Genomic DNA, 21,714 nt, shown 5'->3' on the forward strand with positions numbered 1-21,714 from the left:
TTTGACTTTTCTAATATTTTTAAACAGGGCAAATGGAACTTGTGTCTTTCAGTGCCTCATAAACTCAATTTCTCCACCTGACAAATTGACAGTCTTCCAAACACTGATCTTTTATTCCTTAATAACACACAACTGTCCTCCTCCTACACTAAACATTCTTGGTCAGTCCATTTCTCAAAATTTTAACTGAAAACTTCATATTTTGTCTCTTGCTAAGTCAGCTTACTTGAGGTTCAGCATTCCATAACATCTCCATCATTTCTTTCCTCCTCCCAGTTACTAACTATGCACAGGCCTTGTCCACCCAGTATAGAGAATGCATCTCAGGTGTGTGTAGGGGAGCTCCACTCTCACAGCTTTTTTGGAGAGAGTAGAGTGAAAGGCTTTTCATCTCTTTAGCTCAATTCCCAATGCAAGAGTGAACTATTTTCTTGATTCTTTCATCTCTTTCACTGGTAAACTCTGGAACAGCCCTGCTTCACCTGTATTTTCTTCATTTTATGACTTGAACGCTTTAAAAAGTGTCAAGACACCTCACAGACCAAACTTGACCCTCCCCTTTGATTACTTTTCCTGTGCTCTTTCCTGAAGCAGTGCTTAGCAGGCATTTATTATATTTATTTTTCATTTTGCCTTAGAGCTGCCTCCTGTGATGCAAAAAATATGATAAATATAAATAAAAGCAACCTGCTTTTTAGCTAATTAAAGGGTTTGGAATGCAGTGAATGTGTCATTCATTAACCTAGGTGTGTGTGTGTGTGTGTGTGTGTGTGAGTCACTGTCTTGCCTGTTTAACCACAGAAGACTTTTAGTGACTCAATTAGGAAAATGGAGTGTATATGCCATGCCATGCCCACTAACATCTGCCTCTCCCTTTTCATGCCTTCGCTGGAAACCTAAACTAACCTCCACCACCTTGCCCAACACCGCAGCCTCTACCCCCATCCAGGTCCTCCTCCTTTTCCCCTCACTCTCCTCCTCCCACAGCTTTCACCGACAGCTCATCCCATCACTCATCACCCACACCTCATTCCTCATTCCCTTCACACCGCGGGCTCTCTGAGGATAGCGTCACCACGCCAGACACCGCCTCAGATGCGTCCACCTCCACCGGGATTTTCAGTTCCAGCACCTCACCCGGGAACGAGACGACACGGGTGAGGAAGAGCATCACACTGCCCACCTTTCGTTCTGGTGCTCCAGGGGGCGTCACGCACTCGGCCAGTCACCAGTCCTCCTTCACGCACTCACGCACTTGTCACGCACAGTCCTCAGTTATGTCTAGTCCTCAGTCTTATGATATCACATCTCCATTGTCACTGTCATCCAAATCCATGCAGTTCTCCCCCGACCCTGTGATCTATGGCCGTGGTGCATTTAGTAGCCTTCAGCCCACCCCTACAAGAGCTCCAGCATCTATATCAAGTAGAACCAGGCACACAACCTCCCCGCCATCTATTCCAGCATCAGGCTTTACATCAGACCTCAGACCAGCTGCCTCCAAGTCCATCCCGATTAGTCTATGCCATGCTGCGGTCACCACTTCCACCGTTGATGCCTCTGGAGGTGTCACATCCTCCCCTACAGGAGTGCCACGCCTCAGGTCACCATCACAAAGAGTTCTCGGAACCACAACATTTTCCCACCTGCCGCAGCTCCTGCAGTCCCTCTCTTCACCAGCAGTGTCACTTCTTCATGAGGCAGACACTTCGTCGCATACCACCAGCATCACCAGCACCACTATTTCTTATGTCACCACCTTCATCACCTCATCTGTACAAGCTGATAGTTCAAGACTCACTATCACACCTTCCTCAAAGAGCAGTTCTGCTACCCTCCACCAACCTTCCTCCTCTGCCTCCTCCTCCCCAAGAATACTGTCCCCCTCACACCAGGCTCACATTGAGCAGGAGGAGGACATCATATCAATATCCATATCAGCCACCAACACAGAACAGCCAGCAGCCGCATCTAAGTCTTCATCAATTTTCTTTCCCTCACATCACCCACCCTCACCTAACCCTGCCCTCCTGCATGAGCACTGCTTGTGCCCCCCCTCACATGACCCTCACGCCTTCCTCCACCCTGGCAATGTGGACCTTTCACAGCTCACCCCCACCCCTCCCACACCGACACAGCCCCACCCTTCTGAAGGCCCCCCCACACGCCCTCCCACCCCCCTTCCTTCCCCCTCACCACACTCCTCCCAGACTAAACCTTGGGTGTTGAAGAGGCTGCTGCTCAGTGTTAAGGTAAGATGATTACACTGCACACTGATCAACACCACCTAGAATTTTTTTTTTCAGCTTTCCATTTAAAATGCCTCATGTATTATTCATTACACTTTTGTTTTTTTACTTTCATTCTTCATCTTTTTACCTCTTCCATTTCTCAATTTTCCTTGCTTCCTCTATATTCCCTTCCCTCCTCACCTCCCTCCCGTCTACGACCTTTGTCTCCTCCCAAAATATGCTTTAACAGTACAGCAACCATGTACTATGTAATCCTAATATGTCCTTGTCCCTCTTCCTCTTTCACAATTATTTGAAAATATTTCACATACCGATATTGTACACCTAAAAGCACTGTAGTAAATTTCAAGTTTTTCTACATAGTGCAAAATTTGATGTCTGTTAAGGAAAACTGCTAGAACATAAATTTGTTAAGGAATTTGTTCTTCATCATATTTCAAAAGATAACATTCCACCAAAACTTACAGTTGTGTGGTGTGTATATCTTATATGTGTTGTAGAGAATTGTTGCTAATTCCTAATTAATTAGAACTGAAAGCAGAATACTTCAATCAAGGAAAGCTACTAGATTGTAAGTTTAGATGTAATTTGCTCTACAATGTCTCTTTTTCCCGAGATAACATCTCAGCAAATCTCACAATAGTGTGTATACAGTGATCTCTTTGAAGGTTAAGTTCTCTATCATGGTATCTTATCCTGACATTTCTAGAACTACTCAGTTAATAGTATACTTTTTCTACACCTGAAACCTGACCCTGAGTGGCTGTGTCGCTTGCAGGTGGACCTGAGCAGCTACAACAAGCGTGCCGTCAGCTTCCTTGCCAGGAACTTCTACAACCTCAAGTACGCTGCACTGGTGCTGGCCTTCTGCATCAACTTCATCCTGCTCTTCTTCCAGGTGGGTGGGTGCTGCAGACAGACACACACACACACACACACACACACATACACTCAAAACAAAATCAAATGAAAGCACATGCAATCAATTCAACACATTAATAATCTAAATATTATTTATTGTTGAAAAAATGCATATAAATGTATTCCTAAAGTGTTTTGATGCTATTAAAGAAATTCATTTACCAATCAAACCATTTTAAATGTTTATTTATAAATAGATTACATGAATACTACTGATTGGTTAATTATTTGTAAAATATTTTCTTGCTTTCTTGCAAGCACAGGCATCAAAGGTATGTTTATGATTTCATTCTTGGTAACAAAGTACAGAGAAGGAGGAGTTATCCCAAGTCAAACTCATTAAACCACAGCAATAGATGTGTCATTAATTCAAATGTGATTAAAAGTTTAAAATGGAACTCAGAAAGGTTAATGAATTGGGGTGGCAAATGGTGATTAACTAATTCTATCAAGTGTAGGTTTTCTAGCTTCTTGTAGTCTCCTTATATCTTTGTGCATTGTCATCAAAGCACAGACTCGTATGACCCAAGGCTGACCTTTCTCCACACAGGCATCAGCTATCGCTGAGGAGGGTGAAGAGGAAGAGGAGGCCACCATCATGAACCCCTTTGCCTTTGGCTCTGGTGATCTATTGGGCTCTGGGGACGAGGCAGTGCTGGGCGATGATGCAGTGGAGGCAGAATTAGGCTCTGGGAACTTCACTTTAGGCGAGGATGAGGAAGAGGAAGAGGAAGAAGATGTAAGTTGTCGACCTCTGACCACTTAGTGAATGCAAATCCTACAACTGCTTTGGGAGATAGACAGATATTTGTTGATGTTTGTATAGTTCAGGGTCTGATATCACTACTCACTGGGTTGCAGCCCTCTTCAGCTCCATGAGGGAAATACTTAGAATATTTCTGTGTAGCCAAGCTGTAAGAAAAATTTGAAGAGCACTGGCATAGGTTGTCAATGATATGAATTTATGTGAGAAACTGTTAAGGATGTGGAGTTACGGAAGCATGCATGTGTACGTGTTGAGAGAGAGAGAGAGAGAGAGAGAGAGAGAGAGAGAGAGAGAGAGAGAGAGAGAGAGAGAGAGAGAGAGAGAGAGAGAGAATCAACCCACCCACCAGTCAATCAACAGATCAGTCACTCATATAGATTTTTTTGCCTCCTTCTCACCCCCTCAACCACTCTCCCCTTCATATCCACACCTCCACTCCTATATGCCCATCAATCCCACTCTCCCTCTTCTCTTCCACTCCTGCATCCCTTCTTCTCCATCCCAACCCTCACTCCTATCATCAACCCTCTCCCTTCACTTCCTCATCCACAGGCTGAGGAATGGGTGCACATGGATGACCGTTACTTCTACCTGGAGCACATCATCCGCCTGTTCTCCGTCACTCACAGCCTCGTCGCCCTCTGCATGCTGCTTGCCTACTACCACCTCAAGGTAACTCTGGAGCCCTAGTATTGATGATGGTTAAAAATATTGTTATGACTAATACCCGTACTGGCAGAAGGAGAGTCATGTCAGTGTGATTGCCCCTATCTACTTTAAAATATTAGGTTATATAATTTTTCTGTAACACCCTTCAAAGTAACTCCCAAGCCCTGATATTTATTATGATAGTGGGCTTATGTATTGTTTCTTCACTCTCCATATCCACCTCAAGATAATCCAAAAGTCCTTGTATTGATGGGACTTACAAGCATGGCACTTTTATCATTCCATACTACCACCTCAAGGTAACTCAGGGGCCCAGTACAGATGATGAAGGGTAAAAGTAACATCGTTTTCTCATTTTGTACTACCACTGCAATGTAACAAAGAAGTATAGATGGAGGTTGTTTACAGCTTGGCCACCAAACATACAATCACTTCTGCAGTGTAGTGGAGACATAAACACAGTCAAGTTCTCACCTACACTAACCTTTCCCTGTTCTTGGCCAGATTCCACTCGTGATCTTCAAGCGTGAGAAGGATGTGGCAAGGCGGCTGGAGTTCGATGGCATCTACGTGGCAGAGCAGCCCGAGGACGATGACATCAAGGCCCACTGGGACAAACTCGTCATCTCGGCCAAGTACGGAAATTTTGAGCTCTTTTGTTGTTCTTGAGTGTTTTGTCAATGGCAAGGGAAGGATTAATTATATTACTTGTATGTACAGTTAGTGAAAGGAGCTAGGCGACATCAAAGCACACTGGGACAAACTTGTTATCTTATCCAAGTATGGGAGTAATTAAGGTTGCAAAGGATGGGAAAGCCTGCAACTTATGGTATAAATCAACAAAGAAGAACCTCACTTTGCTGTATAGAAAGTCTCATTAGTAAGGAAGCATATGTGAATTTTCTGAGTCAAGACGTATGGTAACATTATGTGGTTTTGTTAGGGTTAAGTTTTGGGTATCTTCAAACACATGATAGCCAGCAACTTTGGTATAAATTAACAAAGAATGGCCTCACTTTGTTGTATAGAAAATCTCATTAGTAAGGAAGCATATACAAATTTTCTGAGTCAAGACGTATAGTAAGTGTTTGGGGTTTTGTTTGGTTAGGTTAGTAAGTTACATTAAGTTTAGGGTATCTTCAAACACATGATTGCCAGTCCCTCATGTTATAAATCAACAAAGAATGACTTCACTCTGTTGTATAGAAAGTCTCATTAGTAAGGAAGCATATATGAATTTTCTGAATCAAGACCTATTGAAATGTTTTGGGGTTTTGTTAGGTTAGGTTAGGTTAAGTTTAGGATATCTTCAAACACATGATAGCCAGCACCTTATGGTATAAATCAACAAAGAATAACCTCACTTAGTTGTTCAGAAAGTCTCATTAGTAAGGAAGCTTATATGAATTTTCTAAGTCAAGACCTTTTGTAACTGTTTGGGGTTTTGCTAGGTTAAGTTTAGGGTATCTTCAAACACATGATAGCCAGCGCCTTATGGTATAAATCAACAAAGACTGACCTCACTTTGTAATAAAGAAAGTCTTATTAGTTTGGAAACATATATGAATTTTCTGAGTCAAGACCTATAGTAACTGTTTGGGGGTTTGTTAGGTTAGGTTAGGTTAAGTTTAGGGTATCTTCAGACACATGATACCCAGCACCTTATGGTATGAATAAAAAAAGAAGGACCTCACTTTCTTGTATAGAAAGTCTCATTAGTAAGGAAGCATATATGAATTTTCTGAATCAAGACCTATAGTAACTGTTTGGGGTTTTGCTAGGATAGGTTAGGTTAAGTTTAGGGTATCTTCAAACACATAATTGCCAGCATCTCATGGTATAAATCAACAAAGAAGGACCTCAGTATGTCATATAGAAAGTTTCATTAGTAAGGAAGCATATATGAATTTTCTGAGTCAAGACCTATGGTGACTGTTTTGGATTTTGTTAGGTTATGTTAGGTTAAGTTTAGGGTATCTTCAGACACATGATAACTAGCTCCTTATGGTATAAATCAACAAAGAATGACCTCACTTAGTTGTATAGAAAGTCTCATTAATAAGGAAGTATATATGAATTTTCTAAATCAAGACCTATGGTGACTGTTTTGGGTTTTGTTAGGTTAAGTTTAGGGTATCTTCAGACACATGATAACTAGCTCCTTATGGTATAAATCAACAAAGAATGACCTCACTTAGTTGTATAGAAAGTCTCATTAGTAAGGAAGCATATATGAATTTTCTGAGTCAAGACCTATGGTGACTGTTTGGGGTTTTGTTAGGTTATGTTAGGTTAAGTTTAGGGTATCTTCAGACACATGATAATTAGCTCCTTAGGGTATAAATCAACAAAGAATGACCACACTTTGTTTTATAGGAAGTCTCATTAATAAGGAAGCATATATAAATTTTCTGAGTAATACCTATATAGTAACTTTATGTGGTTTTGTTAGGTCGGTTAGGTTAAGTTCAGGGTATCTTCAAACACATAATAGTCAGCACCTTATGGTATATATCAACAAAGGAGGACCTCAATATGTTGTATAGAAAGTCTCATTAGTAAGGAAGCATATATGAATTTTCTGAGTCAAGACCTATGGTGACTGTATGGGGTTTTGTTAGGTTAGGTTAGGTTAACCGAAGGGCAGTGTGAGCCTCAACAGTCATCACGTAAACAATCCTGCTTGCACCAGCACTGGGCTAAAGGACATTCACTAACAGCCCCAAAAAACTGAAGTCTAAAGAGGCAACAATAACCTCAGCCTAAAAATATTAAAAAAAAGCCCAAAGGCACGATAGGCAAACTTGCAAATTTTTCTCAATTCTCAAATTTCCTGAAAGTTCCCAAAAATTCAAAAAATTCCCATAGAAAGTTTCCCAGTTCAAAATTCTCAGGAATTTTACAACCCTCGGAGTAATACATTTTTGCATTGCTGCTTTTTGGCGTCTTATTTACAGTAGTGAATTTATAAATCATTTTCTGTAATATTGCAACGGATGAGAAAACTAGCCAACATTTGCAGATATTTGATCCAGAATTCTTTCCCTTCTCTGATGTGGGCTACTATATAATTTTTTTATAACCCATAGGTAAGCAGTTAAAGGATATAACAAAAAAATATATGACAGCTCGTAAATTACTGTTCCTACAAAGGAGATGTCAAGATACTACCCTATTGAAAGCCTTCAAGTTGTAGGAAGTAGGGTACATGGGCTAAGGGAGACTGTTCCAGAGTTTATCAGTGAAAAGGATGAAAGAATGAAGATACGTACCAGTTAACTCTTGCATTAGGAAGTTTGACAGAATAGGGATAAGTTAAAGTAGAAAGGTGTATGCAGTGAGGCCATGAGAGGGGTGAATGTATGCACTTAGCAAGTTGTGAAAGGAATTTCTTATACACAAGGATGCACAAAAATATAACGATTTGATTACTATTTTATCCCTGGTTTGTCCTGCAGGAGCTTCCCCAACAACTACTGGGACAAGTTCGTAAAGAAGAAGGTGCGACAAAAGTACAGTGAGACATACGACTTCGACGCCATCTCCAACCTGCTTGGGATGGAGACGACGATGAGCTTCAAGCAGGAAGAGGCTTCCACTGGCTTTGTTGGCTTGTGAGTGGTGTCTTGATCTTCCTTTGATGTAAATTCTGTTTTTCCATTCATTCCTCCAGCTCCCACAGCTTTGGTTCAAGTTTCATGTATTTAACTTTCCATCCATTCATTCTTCATTTATCCATTTTGGTTATCTGTTTTGTGTATTATATGTCTTTATTATACACTAAGAAAACTTTCCATGTATTCTCCCTTCATTTATCTATTTCACTTGGTATGTCTTTTTCTATATGTCTTTTTACCATGTGCTAAGAAAACTCGCCATCCATTCTCCCCTCATTAACCCCTTTCAGTTACTTCCTTCATCTATTGTGTATCCTTTAGTCATGCATCTCAGGTACCTCTATTGTCTATCTTACTATGCACTATGAAAATTAAATCCAAATCTTGCAGCAATCTAAATTTTGCCATATCCTTAAATTGATATTAATTTTACCTTTAGATCTGATATTTGCTTACTTTGGGAAGGAGTCTTATGTTTCATTCACAAGAGAGGTGTATAGTGGCCAGCTTATTTACCAGTGGCCTTGGTCTCTACTTTAGCGTAACAAAAAACGACCTTCCTGATGCCTGTACTGTTTCTTATCCTTCCCCTGGCACCATCATCATTGTTTCTTACCTTTCACAATGACGAGTGTGAGTTGCGTGTGTGTGTTTCAGCCTCAGCTCAGTGGACTGGAGGTACCAAATTTGGAAGGCCGGCGTTACGGTGACTGATAATGTGAGTGTTGATCGGAGGCCTTGCAACGCTGGTGGTTTTGTTCTATGATTTTTTTTAGTGTGTGTGTTTCTGTGGATTGATTGTCTTCTCTTTCACTCGTTGTGTTGTTATTGTTGTTTGAGTTGTTTCTTCTTTAGTATGTAGCAGTTAAGAAAAGCTTTATGATGTGATTCTTTTTTGTTTTCTGCTTTTTCTTTAGGTTATCCAGGTGAAATTGTCTCCTGAAGTATTTTAGTAATTCTATGTTGTGTTAAGCTATTATTTTCTCATTTTTTTCCTTATCTTATGATGAGTGTTGTAATTGTGGCTTCACTATTTTGGGGCGTAATTATATATACCTGTGATTGTCTGTTTTATTTGTGTTTGCATTGTAACGCAGCACATTTCCACTTATTTGGAATATTATTGCAGTCTATCTGTGTTGTGTGTTTTGCCACGTAGTGATACCTTTTGTTGCTGCATCTACCCCCTGTACAGCCGAGGCAAAATCGTTAATGTTATGCATAAAACTGTGATCTAGAAAACAAAGTGAGCATATCTGATCCTTAGGATGTAAGGTCTTCTCATAAGATGCAAAAAAGAATGTTAATTACGACTTTATGCAGTAACTAATCGTCATTCTCCTTTTTGACAGCAATTCCTGTACAATCTGTGGTACCTCACCTTCTCCGTCCTGGGCAATGTGAACTATTTCTTCTTTGCCGCTCACCTGCTGGACGTGGCCGTGTCCATCCCATCACTCAAAACGATCTTGCAGTCCGTCACCCACAATGGAAAACAGGTGTGTACAACTTTCTGTTTATACCTGTGCCTCAGTGATGGTAGTAGCAGTATTAGTGAAGTAATTGACATTCTTTTCTGGCCATCACCTTTGTTGGAGCAGCTTCCTTGTGATTGTATTTTTGTGTAGCCCATAGAGTCTCTCTTATGATAGAAGTGGCAATGATATTAAAAGGAGAGCACCACACCACTAACAGTCACCTCTAATCCCTCATCCTCCTCCTCTTCCTCCCACAGCTGATCTTGACGTGCATGTTGCTCACCATCATTGTCTACTGCTACACCGTCATCGCCTTCAACTTCTTCAGGAAATTCTACGTCTCAGAGGAGGATGACGTTGTGGACCAGAAGTGTCATGACATGATGACGGTGAGAGAGAGAGACCAAAAAATGGAATAAATTATTCCTTAGGGCAAGCTAAAGGGCAACAAAGATAACAATGTCACTGGATTTCACCTGATGCTTTCTGACAGACACTGCTATAAACAGACTCTACTTTGCCATCTCTTTTTCCTACACACCATAGACAACTTTAGAAGCACACCGTTAGCAGGAGACATACACACACATGGTGACTACCTGAGGCAATGTGAGTTGCAGAAGGTAAGTTGAAGTGAGCTAATATGTTTGTGTTCCATTTCCTTGCAGTGCTTCGTGTTCCACCTGTACAAAGGCGTGAGGGCTGGTGGTGGCATCGGTGATGAGATTGAGTCTCCTGATGGAGATGAGTACGAGTTTTACCGCATCATCTTTGACATTACATTCTTCTTCTTCATCATCGTTATCCTGCTCGCCATCATTCAGGGTATGTGGCAATGGGCAAGGTGGGAATGTGAGGGAAGTAAGTTCATAATTTTTTATCTTTGAATTATCACCTAGTGACAACAGCCTTTTGTTTCATCTTCATTGTCATGTCATTTGCTAGTAAACTTTAGGGAGAAGGAGAGGAGGAGCAGGAAGAGGAAGATATAGAAAGGAAGACAAGTAGAAATTGAAGCAGAGCTATTGCAAGACTTATTAACTGCGTTGTATCCTTGTGTTTTAGGTTTGATCATTGACGCTTTTGGTGAGCTGAGAGACCAGCTGGAGTCGGTGAAGGAGAACCTGGAGAGCAACTGTTTCATTTGCGGCATAGGCAGTGACTACTTCGACGCAGTACCTCACGGCTTCGATATGCACGTCCTCAAGGAACACAACTTAGCCAACTACATGTGAGTATGACACACACACACACACACACACACACACGTGAGTGTGCACCGTAATATGTTTCCTTATGTGCCTAGCGTTTTGAGAAAATCAGGATTTCTCAGGGAGATTGAGTCATAAAGTAGACCTAGTTTGATATATTATGAGTATCTAATTCTCTTTTAAAATTTCTCAATGGGAGATAGGTAAAAATCATATGAGTGAGAATTCCATTTTCATGTAGTTTTTCTTTTGGTATGGCAAATTCCAGCATTATCATTCCAACCATGAAAAATCCAAGCCTATCCTGTTCTCTCCCAGGTTCTTCTTGATGCATCTCATCAACAAGGACGAGACTGAGTACACAGGGCAGGAGACCTACGTGTGGAACATGTACCAGCAGCGGTGTTGGGACTTCTTCCCAGTTGGTGACTGCTTCAGGAAACAGTATGAAGAAGAATTATCAGGTGGAGGGTCGGCTAGCTGAGCAGCCATTTCTTCACCACCTCCGTAGCTCTATATCAAAGTGGCGAGGACACAGGTTTTTTGGTACAGATCATTCATGATGTTCAATTGTTGCTAATTGACAGCCTCATGCAATGCCTGGCAGCCAGCAGCATACAGGGGCAGCCACTGAGCCCCTGTTCAGCTGAGGCTTTACACCCTTCATAGCTATTGACAGATCTAGAACTTTAGTGTACAAGAAAATATCTACATATATATACGTATATATATATTTATTTAAGTAATGCCAGAGTTTTGTATAAATTAGGAATTTATTATAACAAACAAATTCAGAAAGAAAACCATGCAGCTTCTCTTGATGATCTATAAAGCGAGAGCCTTTTCTCTCAAGGTTTAGCATCATAGTGCTTCAAAAGAAACTTTTAGTCCAAGCAGCCAGACAGTTGTGCGTGTGATATTATTGTACTGCTACAACGCGGTAAGCCTGTCCTTGTTGTGGCGAGGGCAGCAGCGCGTCAGCTTGTTTCCTGTCCCACTCCCGAGACGTGAGGCAAAGCAGAATGACTTGGTGTGGTGCTGTTGCTTCAGATCCCCTTGTTACTACATGCCCAGGAGCCACTGATGTGTGTGTGTGTGTGTGTGTGTGTGTGTGTGTGTGTGTGTGTGTGTGTGTGTGTGTGTGTGTGTGTCCAAGCCTACGGTCTCACCCATCGTCTCCTTTGCCTAAGCCTCACATCTTCACTCTCCGGTCTCTGCTGCCCACCCTCTCTTCTCCTGACTTCTGATTAATTACCACAAGGAAGAGAGAAGGATGAATACAAAAAATAACAAAATTCACGAGGCCTTAGTAATGAGAGGTGTGGGTTTTACCTGTGTTAGTATTGTTTAAGGTTTTCTATTCGCATGCCTTGTTTGAGAGTCCGGATACGGAAATGGAGTGGTTCAAGAACACAACCTGCGTCCGAGCGAAGATAGGAACACTTAAGCCGTTACCACGTTGTTTGTTTGTCTTCGCCTCTCACACCCCGAGTTGTAGATAAGGATAATACCTAAGGGAAGGGAAGGCCTTTAACTGAACCCCTTCCTCTCACTCCCTCCTCTTCGCTTAATCCACCCCGAATTGTCGATAAGGAAGACACCAAGGGGAGGGGAGGACAGGGGAAGGAGAGAAAAAGCACCTAAGAAAACAGCCTCGTTCTGATTCCCTCCTCGTCCCCTGTGTATACATCATAAAAGTGGTTGCTTATTCTCTGCAACAAGATAATAATGACAACTTTAAAGTAGCTCCTTTTCCATTCATTCTGTACCGTTCCCTCTATCGTGTAGCTCACCATGAGTTGCTCCTAACTAGAGTCCTGCCTTTTATAGTTGTTGGCTCTTACTTTTTTTTTCTCTTCCATTTTATACTTACTCCCTGAATTGAGAAGACACAAGTGTAGTTTCAATGGCCGACACTTAGGTTGTTCCTCCCTCTCAAAGACGAGGTGGTGGTGGCCAAGCTAAAAGGGAGAGTGGTTCACAGTCCCCAAACCTTGACCTCTCCCTCTCCCTCAGTTGCTTTCATCTAGTCAAAAGACTGAAGGTGTTGGGGGTCAGGGTTAATAGAGGGAGAGTGGCTCATGGTCCCTGGATTTCGACCTCTCCCTCTCACCCTCTTGTTTAGTCTTGTCTAGTCATAATGGTGAGGGTGGTGCGGGTCAGTGCTTAGAGGGAGAATGGTTAATGGTCCCCAACCCCCTCCTCTCCCTCTGTTGCTTTCATCTAGTCAAATGTCCGAATAGCTTTGTCAGTGTTCAATGATGGCGAGTTTCCCTCAAAGCATCCTTGTTCTACTTCTCGTGTTCCTTCTGTCTACCTTTCCGCGAGAAAACAATATTTCCCACTACCGATCGATCGCAGGGATTCTGTCTCCCACGTCTCGACACTCGTCCCATTCAGCAATCCAGCTTGGGATCGTTCTGCATAATACACATCGATTACTCTGTTGTTTTTTATTCATAGTCTACTCTTTAGTTAAATAAATTGTAAGAGAAAGCTGTGTTTCATTGCCTACAATCAATCAGTCAAGAGGAGCATTCCCCGGCAGGGGAAGGGGAGGGGGGCGTTACCTTCCCCACTACACAACGTCAGCCCCGAAGATCCCTTTCTCAGCAAGCCTCAACGCAGGTGCCTTCCCATCATCAACATTCCAGTACTGCTTACAGTGCAAAAGGAAACCTCGATTTCTCTGTTTATTTTGTATTCGTAGTCTACTGTTCAGTTTAACAGATTGTAAGAGAACCTTGTGTTTCACTGGATGTAGCACGTCAAGGAAGATATCTTATTGCATGTTTTTAATAAACAGGTTGAGTGAAAGAGGACCAAATTGGGCAAGTGTGTGTATTTACCTATTTGTAGTCTACCAGGCCCGAGCTAAACTCTTAATAGTCCCGTCTCCATATCTACATTTATCCAGCCTTTCCTTCATTTGTTGCACACTGTTCGCCTCTACCACCTGTTCCCGCAAGCTGTTTCATGTGTTAACACTTCTATGTAGAAAACTATACTTTTTTAAATCACTCGAGCAAGTTCCTTTATTAAGTTTCTTCTTATGTCCTCTCAGCCCCTGCATTCTCGCATTTAAGAAGAGATCATCTCTATCCACCTCATCAAAATTATTTATCAACTTATACAGCGTGATCAGATCTCCTCTCTCCTTTCTTTGTTCCAGTGTCATCAAGTCCATCTCCTTCAATCTGTCTTCATACGTCATATTCGAGAGTTCTGGGACCATTTTAGTTGCAATTCTCTGTATCATTTCAAGCTTTCTGATATCCTTTTTGTGAGGCGACCACACAACTGCAGCATGTTGAAGCTTTTTTTTTTTTTTTTTTTTTTTTTACAGTAGAGGAGTCAGTTCAAAGGCACAAAAAAAGGTAACGTGAAAAAAAAGCCCGCTACTCACTGCTCCTATTTGGTCTTATCATTGTTATTATTTTCTTCATAAAATCCATAAAATGAAATGATGCCCTTATATTTTGCATCATCTTGTAGGTTTCCCCAAAACTGTGTGTGTGAATATGTAAGAGTAGTTTTAAAACAGGTTTAAAAGGGGGTATTTCACGCTGCTTAGCTACACATGGCTTCTAACTCCCGGAAGAAAAAGAGGGTAAAGAGATCGTCGACGGAGCCCGCAGTCTACTAGTAGTTGTTGCCAATACGGCTCACCAGTCAGTGCAGATGCTTGTTAAAAAAAAGAAAAAAAAAATAGTCAAACCATTTCAAATAGTCCGTTTAGGCGTTCGATTCTGCGGGTCCTTTCCTCCCCTCTGCTCTGCCACACAGTCCCAACACCTATCCCGTCCTCTCGTATGTTACCTATATGTAACATATGAGAGAGAAAAATAGGTGTTGGGACTGTGTGGCAGAGCAGAGGGGAGGAAAGGACCCGCAGAATCGAACACCCAAACGGACTATTTGAAATGGTTATAGATGCGTGAGGGTAAAACTAAGGTTATACGTAAGTCCTTAATTCCCAATTAAGGGTTGGAGGTTGTACCTCGGCCTTACACCGTTGTACGGCTTACAACCTGCTTTCTGAATATGGCCCCTGGGACAGAACTTCTGCTGTTCTGTTGCCCACGTAATGCTTGGACACCGTTATAGATCTTTCCCCTGGAGAAGAGTGACTCAGAATCGTGGTGGTTCAACAAATGATTCGTGTTTCGGTGTCAGCGCATCGAGACAGCGGGTCGGCGATGAGCACACTGGCGATTGGACTTCTTGAAGGGAAGGACGCGTGCGGGAGGGTTCTGGTGTGAGGTGAGCACAACCCTCGATTCTGGTGATTGTTCGTTATTCATTGTTTGTGATTTACTTATAACCATGATGTTGGCGGAGTAGTTAGTACCCTTAGCATGTGTCATAAGGTCTATACCTAAATATGTTGTGGGCGGAAGGTGTTTTAGTGGTTCTTGCTTGTTCGTGACCTGGATTAGGATTGGATTGTTTACAACAGCATTTCCCAACCTGGGGGAAAGTTTATGATTCCAGGAGGGAAATTTGACCTGAAAAGAAATATGTTACTAGCAATTAGTCGGCGTAAACGGGGCGTCAGAGCTATTGATTGACTGATTTGTGTTAAGTAAGTATATTGTGTTTGGCTACTATTTATTTATTATATTGTTTGTGTTATTAATTAAGCAAGGAAATTTCGTGTTATAGCTACTTTTTTCCTCGTCCACATGAACGGGGAAATCCAGGTGCTTGAGGTTGATGAAGGGGGAAACGATAGAAAAAAAAGTTGGAAACCACTGGTTTACAACCTTTATATTGACGAACTTTTTCTTTAAGCTTAATATTGATGGAGTCGCTCGTGACCTCGATATTATAGGGACTGTTCATACTTTGATGCTGGCGGAACCGTTCGTAATAATCATATTGAGGGAATGTGTTTTTGTGTTAAATATCATTGGATACTTATTCGTGCTCATACCTCCGGTGTACTTTTTCAGTAATAGGGCGGCGTCCATCTCCAGCAACAGACGTACTGTTGGTATTTTGCGACGATGCAAACAATGTTTCTAGCTATATAAGAGGTTCAATGAAGAAACACTTTGGCTATACGTATTTTTTTATTGATCATTTGGTATGTACTTAGATAAATCAAAGCAATACTAAGTGAACCATGTAATTTATATATTTGTAGCCACAACCGGACTCGTTCGTGAAGTGATCATCTCTTCTGTGACTGCCACCGAACAGGATCTTGAGTGTAAGGCGCCAGATTGTCAAATGATGTTGACCATTAGGCCCGCTTCCTTCTTGCTCCTCTTCAGTAGCAGAGGCTTAGTGTTCACCGTGGAAGACCTTGACGTTGATAGACTCAATGTTAGGAGTCTCCTCAAAGACCCGCCTGTCGGGAATGCGGCGGTCGAGCGGGTAGCCGAGGGGCCTCTTGTCGGGATAGTGGCTGCCGTGGGTGCCACAGTGGGCGTGGTTGCCGTCGATCTGGGTCTCATCAACGTGTTCGTCCGGGGTCACGGCTATCACCAAGCCAAACTCCATGCCGTTATATTTACCCTTGGGCAGGAGCATCCTCTCGGGGATGCCGCACGCACGGCGGAACTTCTGCAGGTTCAGATCATAGCCGCCGGCCACAGCCTCGTCGGCCTTCTGCTGGAGGGTAGTGAAGCCGATGGAGTCTGGCACGGTGACCGAGGACTCTGTCGACTTGCGGATGATTGCATTGCTGCCGGTGCTCACTGGAAGGGAAATGTGCAAGTTAGAGCAGTGCTTAAATAACACACACACACACACACACACACACACTCAAAGAGACAGACGGAGAGAGAGACAGACAGAACACACACACACACACACACACACACACACACACACACACACGCGCGCGCCTACATCAATCATACTTACACTTCCTCCAGAATTTATCCATCTCGATGCAGTGCCAGCGTCCTTCATCCCAGGTGAAGTTGATGCCCAGAGGGTCCTTCTGCGGGCACAAGTAGATGCGGATGGCAGCATCGACCTCCTCATCGTTGTTGTTTAGAATCTCGAAGTTGTAAGCAAACTCCTTGTGGTTGAGGCGGCTCACACGGGCAAAAATATCGACATCCTGGACAGTGGTGGAGTGATCCACAGCGTTCTGGAGGCTAAATTCGAAGTCTTCAAAGTAGGTTCTGAGCTCTCCGTCGATCGTGATGGACTGGACGGTCACGCCAGGGAAGACGAGGTCATCCTTGGTGTAGGGCTGCAGTGAATCCTTGTACACCTTGAATATATTATCCATGTACTTGTGGAGTCTGAAGAAACTGGGGTCACGAGTAGCAGTCTCAAAGTGCTCCATGACGCCTGGCGGCATGTCGAACTTGCCCTGAGGGTCGCCCTGGCGACCCAGCATGATGTGGGCAGTATTATGCAGGGAGCCGTAGTACATCACGTTGGGGCTGTAAACGGAGGACTCGACTATGTCTCCCAGAATATCAATACCCTTGTCGTTGCTGATGTCAATGATCTCGCCGTTCCTGCCGGTGACGTACCCGCGGGCGATGGCGTCGCGTATGCGTTTCTCAGTAATGACCATGTCCCGCACGCGTGCCACGCCTCTCACGTCTTGGAAGGGAATGTTATCAGGACGCGGAGGGAACTCACCACCATACTTGTAGCTGGTGTGGGGAGCGAACCCTTCCGTGATGACGGACTCCCAGCTGAGCTCGTCCACGATGTCCAACCAGTTGGAAAGCCGCTCAGCGTCGTAGCGAGCAGTGAGCTGATGGTGCACCCAATAGAACAGCTCACCCTTTCTGTCGATGTGGTGGCCATAGGAGTCAGTCCACCAGAAGGGGAAGTCCATGTGCCATGTGACGTGATGCATGTTCATGCCGATGTCTTCGCCAAAGTAGGCGACTTGCTGCTCCCGATTTTTCCTAGAGCCGGTGAAGTTCATGTGGAAGGTTCCGGGCGTGTTGGTCATCTGCGCCGCATAAGCCTTGTTGATGACCTCACTGTTGGTGAAGAGATGGGGTGTGACCTCGTAGAGGGGCGGCAGGACGACGCCATGGCCCACCTCAGAATGAATAACGGCGACGTACAAAGCGTAAACAAACGCTCCCTCGTTCATGTTCTGGCGGAAGAACACGGCGTTTCTGACAAAGTCGTTCCATGTCTGGCACTGTATGAAAACTTCGAAGAGCATCAAGGCCTCCTCTCGATGGCGGCTGTTGAACAGAGAAAACACTTGGTGCTGCCCCAGAAGACGGTGGTCATGCACCTCGCGCAGCAGCTTCTGCACGGCTTCGCCATTGTCCTTATAGACTGCGAGATCCAGGTTGTCCTCGAAGTTTTCAGCGATGATGGTGAGTTCAGGGTACACAAGGTCATCATAGATCTTGTTCAGCAAGCGATTGATGTCTTGCTGTTTCTTGGCTACTGTTACGGCTGAGGAAGAGAATCACAACCTTAGTATTCTCCGGACTTCGGAAACATTTGAATAATTTCTTCACTAATAACTTATTTATATAAAATGAAACTGTTAAGAAGTCAAAATTGGAATTCGTGAGCACATTCCTTTTAATGAAACTTTTTAAATGAATGCCTCGAGCCTGTCATGAATGATAATACGACAAGTGGACATTGTACAGAGTTATAATCTGCAGCTCCCACAGTAACAGCTGCACAGTCAGCACCAGAGGCAGCGTGTCAAGTACTTGAAGAGAGCGCAAGACTCCCCGTGTTATACCTATGTTCAGTAACAGTCAGGCAAATGCAGAACTACGGTATTACGGTTCCTCATTCAGCCAATGATTCAGGTGACGGGGAGGTTAAAAATAAGCTTAATTCCATATAATGGTATTATGATGTCACCGAGATCAGCTCTGACACTGGAAAACAATAGTGGGCCGCATTACAAGTCCAATCCGAGAAGTTTCGGGTCCCTGCAGTTATTCATCCTGAACTCTGCAGGTACCCGAAACTTCTCGGATTGGACTTGTAATACGGCCCAGTATCCTGCTTACTCTACTAAATTTACGTTTTCTGGTCAGTATAATTTAACAAAACAAAAAAATGCCACTCGTAAGTGAAAATGATAAATTCCATCAGTAAACTTCAAACGAGAAAATTGCACTTGGGAGCAGAACAAAAATTTAATATATATATATATATATATATATATATATATATATATATATATATATATATATATAAAAATATATATATATATATATATATATATATATATATATATATATATATATATATATATATATATATATATATTAAAAAATACAACTGCATCCAAAACAAAATTAGACTTAAGTTGCCTATGAATCTTTTTAATCATAATTACTTTTAATTTAAAAGTTGAATTTCAGTTACTCAGATCAAATACAATTACAATTACATACTGTAAGCCTGGTGGTGGGACAGGTTAAGGAAGAAAGGAAGGCAAGTGGTGGCAGTAGTTGGGTCAAGTGAACGCCGTATGGATGAGTGGCGCTAGCAAGGACGGAGGCTTGGCAAGATAAAGGCAGGAAGGCTAGGTGGTAGGGGCGGTAGCAGGGACAAAGGTTAGAGAGGTGAAGGGAGGCAGGATAGATGGCAATGGCAGAGTAACAATGCAGGGATAGATGAAATGTTAACAGTATGGGAGCTATGCTGGCAACAACTACAACATACAGTCCAAAGAAAGAAATTGTACATTAAAGAAACAAATGCGAGCCACCTTACCTGGCTGGTCCCCTTGGAAGCCCTCGAGGTCAGCCAGGCTGGGCCAGGCGGCGGCAGCGGCCACCAGCGAGCACAGGACGAGCAGCTTCATGGTGAAGGCGACACTGCTTCAAGACGCTCCTCCGAGGCCTTTTATACGTGTCTTCCTCCCCCTTCAAGCTGTAGGCCTAACCAGAGTACCGGTGTTACTATATGGATCTGTATCAACCTTATCTATTTTCTCCCTAAATCGTCGGCCTTACCCAAGACTCCGAGTATTGTCGTGATGGAAGTTTCTTCAGGCGTCATTCACTACCTCCAGACTATGTTTCTCAGGAGATGTGAGAACCTCGTTAATTAAGCACAGGTAACAGTGAAGGAAAAGCGTTACTCTGCCCAAATGTCGGAGGCTAACATACGTAACTCACTGTCCGGAAGAATTGAAAAGTAGCTCTTGATCTTTGTTTTTTATTAGACTTTTTTCCTCGTTACTTTTGAATTACAATTTTTTCTCTCTTTGTAAGTTAGCAAAATCAGTCAGGTATGTTAGTGGAATAACTGGCCACGTGTTTGTGTTACAACGATGATTTTATTCTATTTTTTTTTATTCTAATAGTAGCAATAAACTGTATGTAGAGTTCATCTTCATAAGAAAATAATGATGAATAATATTTCACATCTCTCTCTGTTCTCTCTCTCTCTCTCTCTCTCTCTCTCTCTCTCTCTCTCCTCTCTCTCTCTCTCTCTCTCTCTCTCTCTCTCTCTCTCTCTCTCTCTCTCTCTCTCTCTCTCTCTCTCTCTATCTCTCTCTCTCTCTCTCTCTCTCTCTCTCTCTCTCTCTCTCTCTCTCTCTCTCTCTCTCTCTCTCTCTCTCTCTCTCTCTCTCTCTCTCTCCTCTCTCTCTCTCTCTCTCTCTCTCTCTCTCTCTCTATCTCTCTCTCTCTCTCTCTCTCCTACTCTCTCTCTCTCTCTCTCTCTAAATCTCTCTCTCTCTCTCTCTCTCTCTCTCTCTCTCTCTCTCTCTCTCTCTCTCTCTCTCTCTCTCTCTCTCTCTCTCTCTCTCTCTCTCTCTCTCTCTCTCTCTCTCTCTCTCTCTCTCTCTCTCTCTCTCTCTCTCTCTCAACACACACACACACACACACACACACACACACACACACACACACACACACACACATTTTTTTCCGTCAACCTTAAGCTTTTTTGTCTTTTTCATCGTCTTTCAATCCATATTTCTCGCCCTCCACAATATTATGTTGTGGGCACTAGGTGTATGCGTACGTCTGTATATTGGGGGGGGCGGGGGGCGGGGGGGGCTATTGTTTTGCACAGAAAAAGTAAATCACGTATTTTTGCATTATTTATTTTCCTCCTCTTTCCTGTATTATTTTCTACTCCCCATATGTCCGTTTTTCCTCGCTGCTTTTTTGCATTTTTTCCCTTCACAAGAGGGGGAAGAAGACCGAGAGAGTAATGAAGAGCTTGGAAAGTAGTAGAAAGGGAAGGAGCGAGGCAAGAGTATGTGAAAGGGGAAGATAGTCACTTCAATATGAATGTGTGTGTGTGTGTGTGTGTGTGTGTGTGTGTGTGTAATTCACCACGGCCTGATCACGAGTTGGACTCGCTTTCGCCAGTAGATACCCTCCCGACGTGAACTAGTGCTCATTATCGTCGATATCTGGTACTGCCTGGACCTCACACACCAAACACCCCATCCTCCTTGGTCAAGGGGGGACAGTAACCACTCCTAGCCAACCGAATGAATCCGACCTGAGCGGGTCTCGAACCGCCGCCTGTTTGGCCGTGAAGCATTGCAGCGCAGCGCTCTACCGATTGAGCTACCGGAGCGGTGTAGCTACCGGAGCGGTGTGTGTGTGTGTGTGTGTAACATTTGGTGTCGGCCAGCCACTCAGGTGAGGTCGTGAGCAGGTCACTGCAGCTATATTGGTGTACTGGCTGACATGACGCATAGAGTGCCCATGTGGTTAGAAAATGAAATATTAATATAAGAACATAAAGAGTCTGCAAAAGGCAGGGAGGTTAATACAAGGCAGCTCATGTAACAGACCCAATCATTTTTTTTTTCTTTTATCCACGCCCCGATCCAACTCAAGAGAAACACATCAAATAGAT

General features: G+C 43.1%; 2 protein-coding genes and 1 long non-coding RNA gene across 15 annotated transcripts in view; 2 read left to right on the forward strand and 1 right to left on the reverse strand.

Annotated features, from left to right (window-relative positions):
• Positions 1-13,410, forward strand: part of LOC127001574 (ryanodine receptor-like) — a 183,658-nt gene extending 170,248 nt beyond the window's left edge. For 10 of the 13 annotated variants that reach the window (XM_050866337.1, XM_050866334.1, XM_050866346.1 and 7 more), the window contains 11 exons: positions 3,031-3,150; positions 3,724-3,912; positions 4,492-4,611; positions 5,113-5,243; positions 8,067-8,222; positions 8,883-8,943; positions 9,578-9,724; positions 9,961-10,092; positions 10,372-10,528; positions 10,769-10,934; positions 11,233-13,410. In XM_050866337.1, the coding sequence (XP_050722294.1) occupies positions 3,031-3,150; positions 3,724-3,912; positions 4,492-4,611; positions 5,113-5,243; positions 8,067-8,222; positions 8,883-8,943; positions 9,578-9,724; positions 9,961-10,092; positions 10,372-10,528; positions 10,769-10,934; positions 11,233-11,398 (1,545 nt within the window). In that variant the 3' untranslated portion in view covers positions 11,399-13,410. Of the gene's footprint in view, positions 1-932; positions 2,277-3,030; positions 3,151-3,723; positions 3,913-4,491; positions 4,612-5,112; positions 5,244-8,066; positions 8,223-8,882; positions 8,944-9,577; positions 9,725-9,960; positions 10,093-10,371; positions 10,529-10,768; positions 10,935-11,232 lie in introns of those variants that run through there. The other 3 variants (XM_050866342.1, XM_050866344.1, XM_050866345.1) reach the window with 1 other exon arrangement.
• Positions 13,411-14,861: 1,451 nt separating this feature from the next.
• The window catches only part of LOC127001578 (uncharacterized), a 36,185-nt gene continuing 29,332 nt past the window's right edge, over positions 14,862-21,714 (forward strand). Inside the window, exon 1 of the long non-coding RNA XR_007755338.1 lies at positions 14,862-15,177. This is a non-coding gene — a long non-coding RNA (uncharacterized LOC127001578). The remainder of the gene's footprint in view (positions 15,178-21,714) is intronic.
• LOC127001575 (hemocyanin B chain-like) lies at positions 15,977-19,768 on the reverse strand. The gene is made up of 3 exons (XM_050866347.1): positions 19,603-19,768; positions 16,789-18,312; positions 15,977-16,619 (listed from the first exon to the last, which is right to left on the reverse strand). The coding sequence occupies exons 1-3, from the start codon at positions 19,691-19,693 to the stop codon at positions 16,204-16,206; spliced, it is 2,031 nt and encodes a 676-aa protein (XP_050722304.1). The 5' UTR covers positions 19,694-19,768; the 3' UTR covers positions 15,977-16,203.

Source organism: Eriocheir sinensis, chromosome 21 (genome assembly GCF_024679095.1).
Source record: "Eriocheir sinensis breed Jianghai 21 chromosome 21, ASM2467909v1, whole genome shotgun sequence".
NCBI lineage: Eukaryota > Metazoa > Arthropoda > Malacostraca > Decapoda > Varunidae > Eriocheir > Eriocheir sinensis.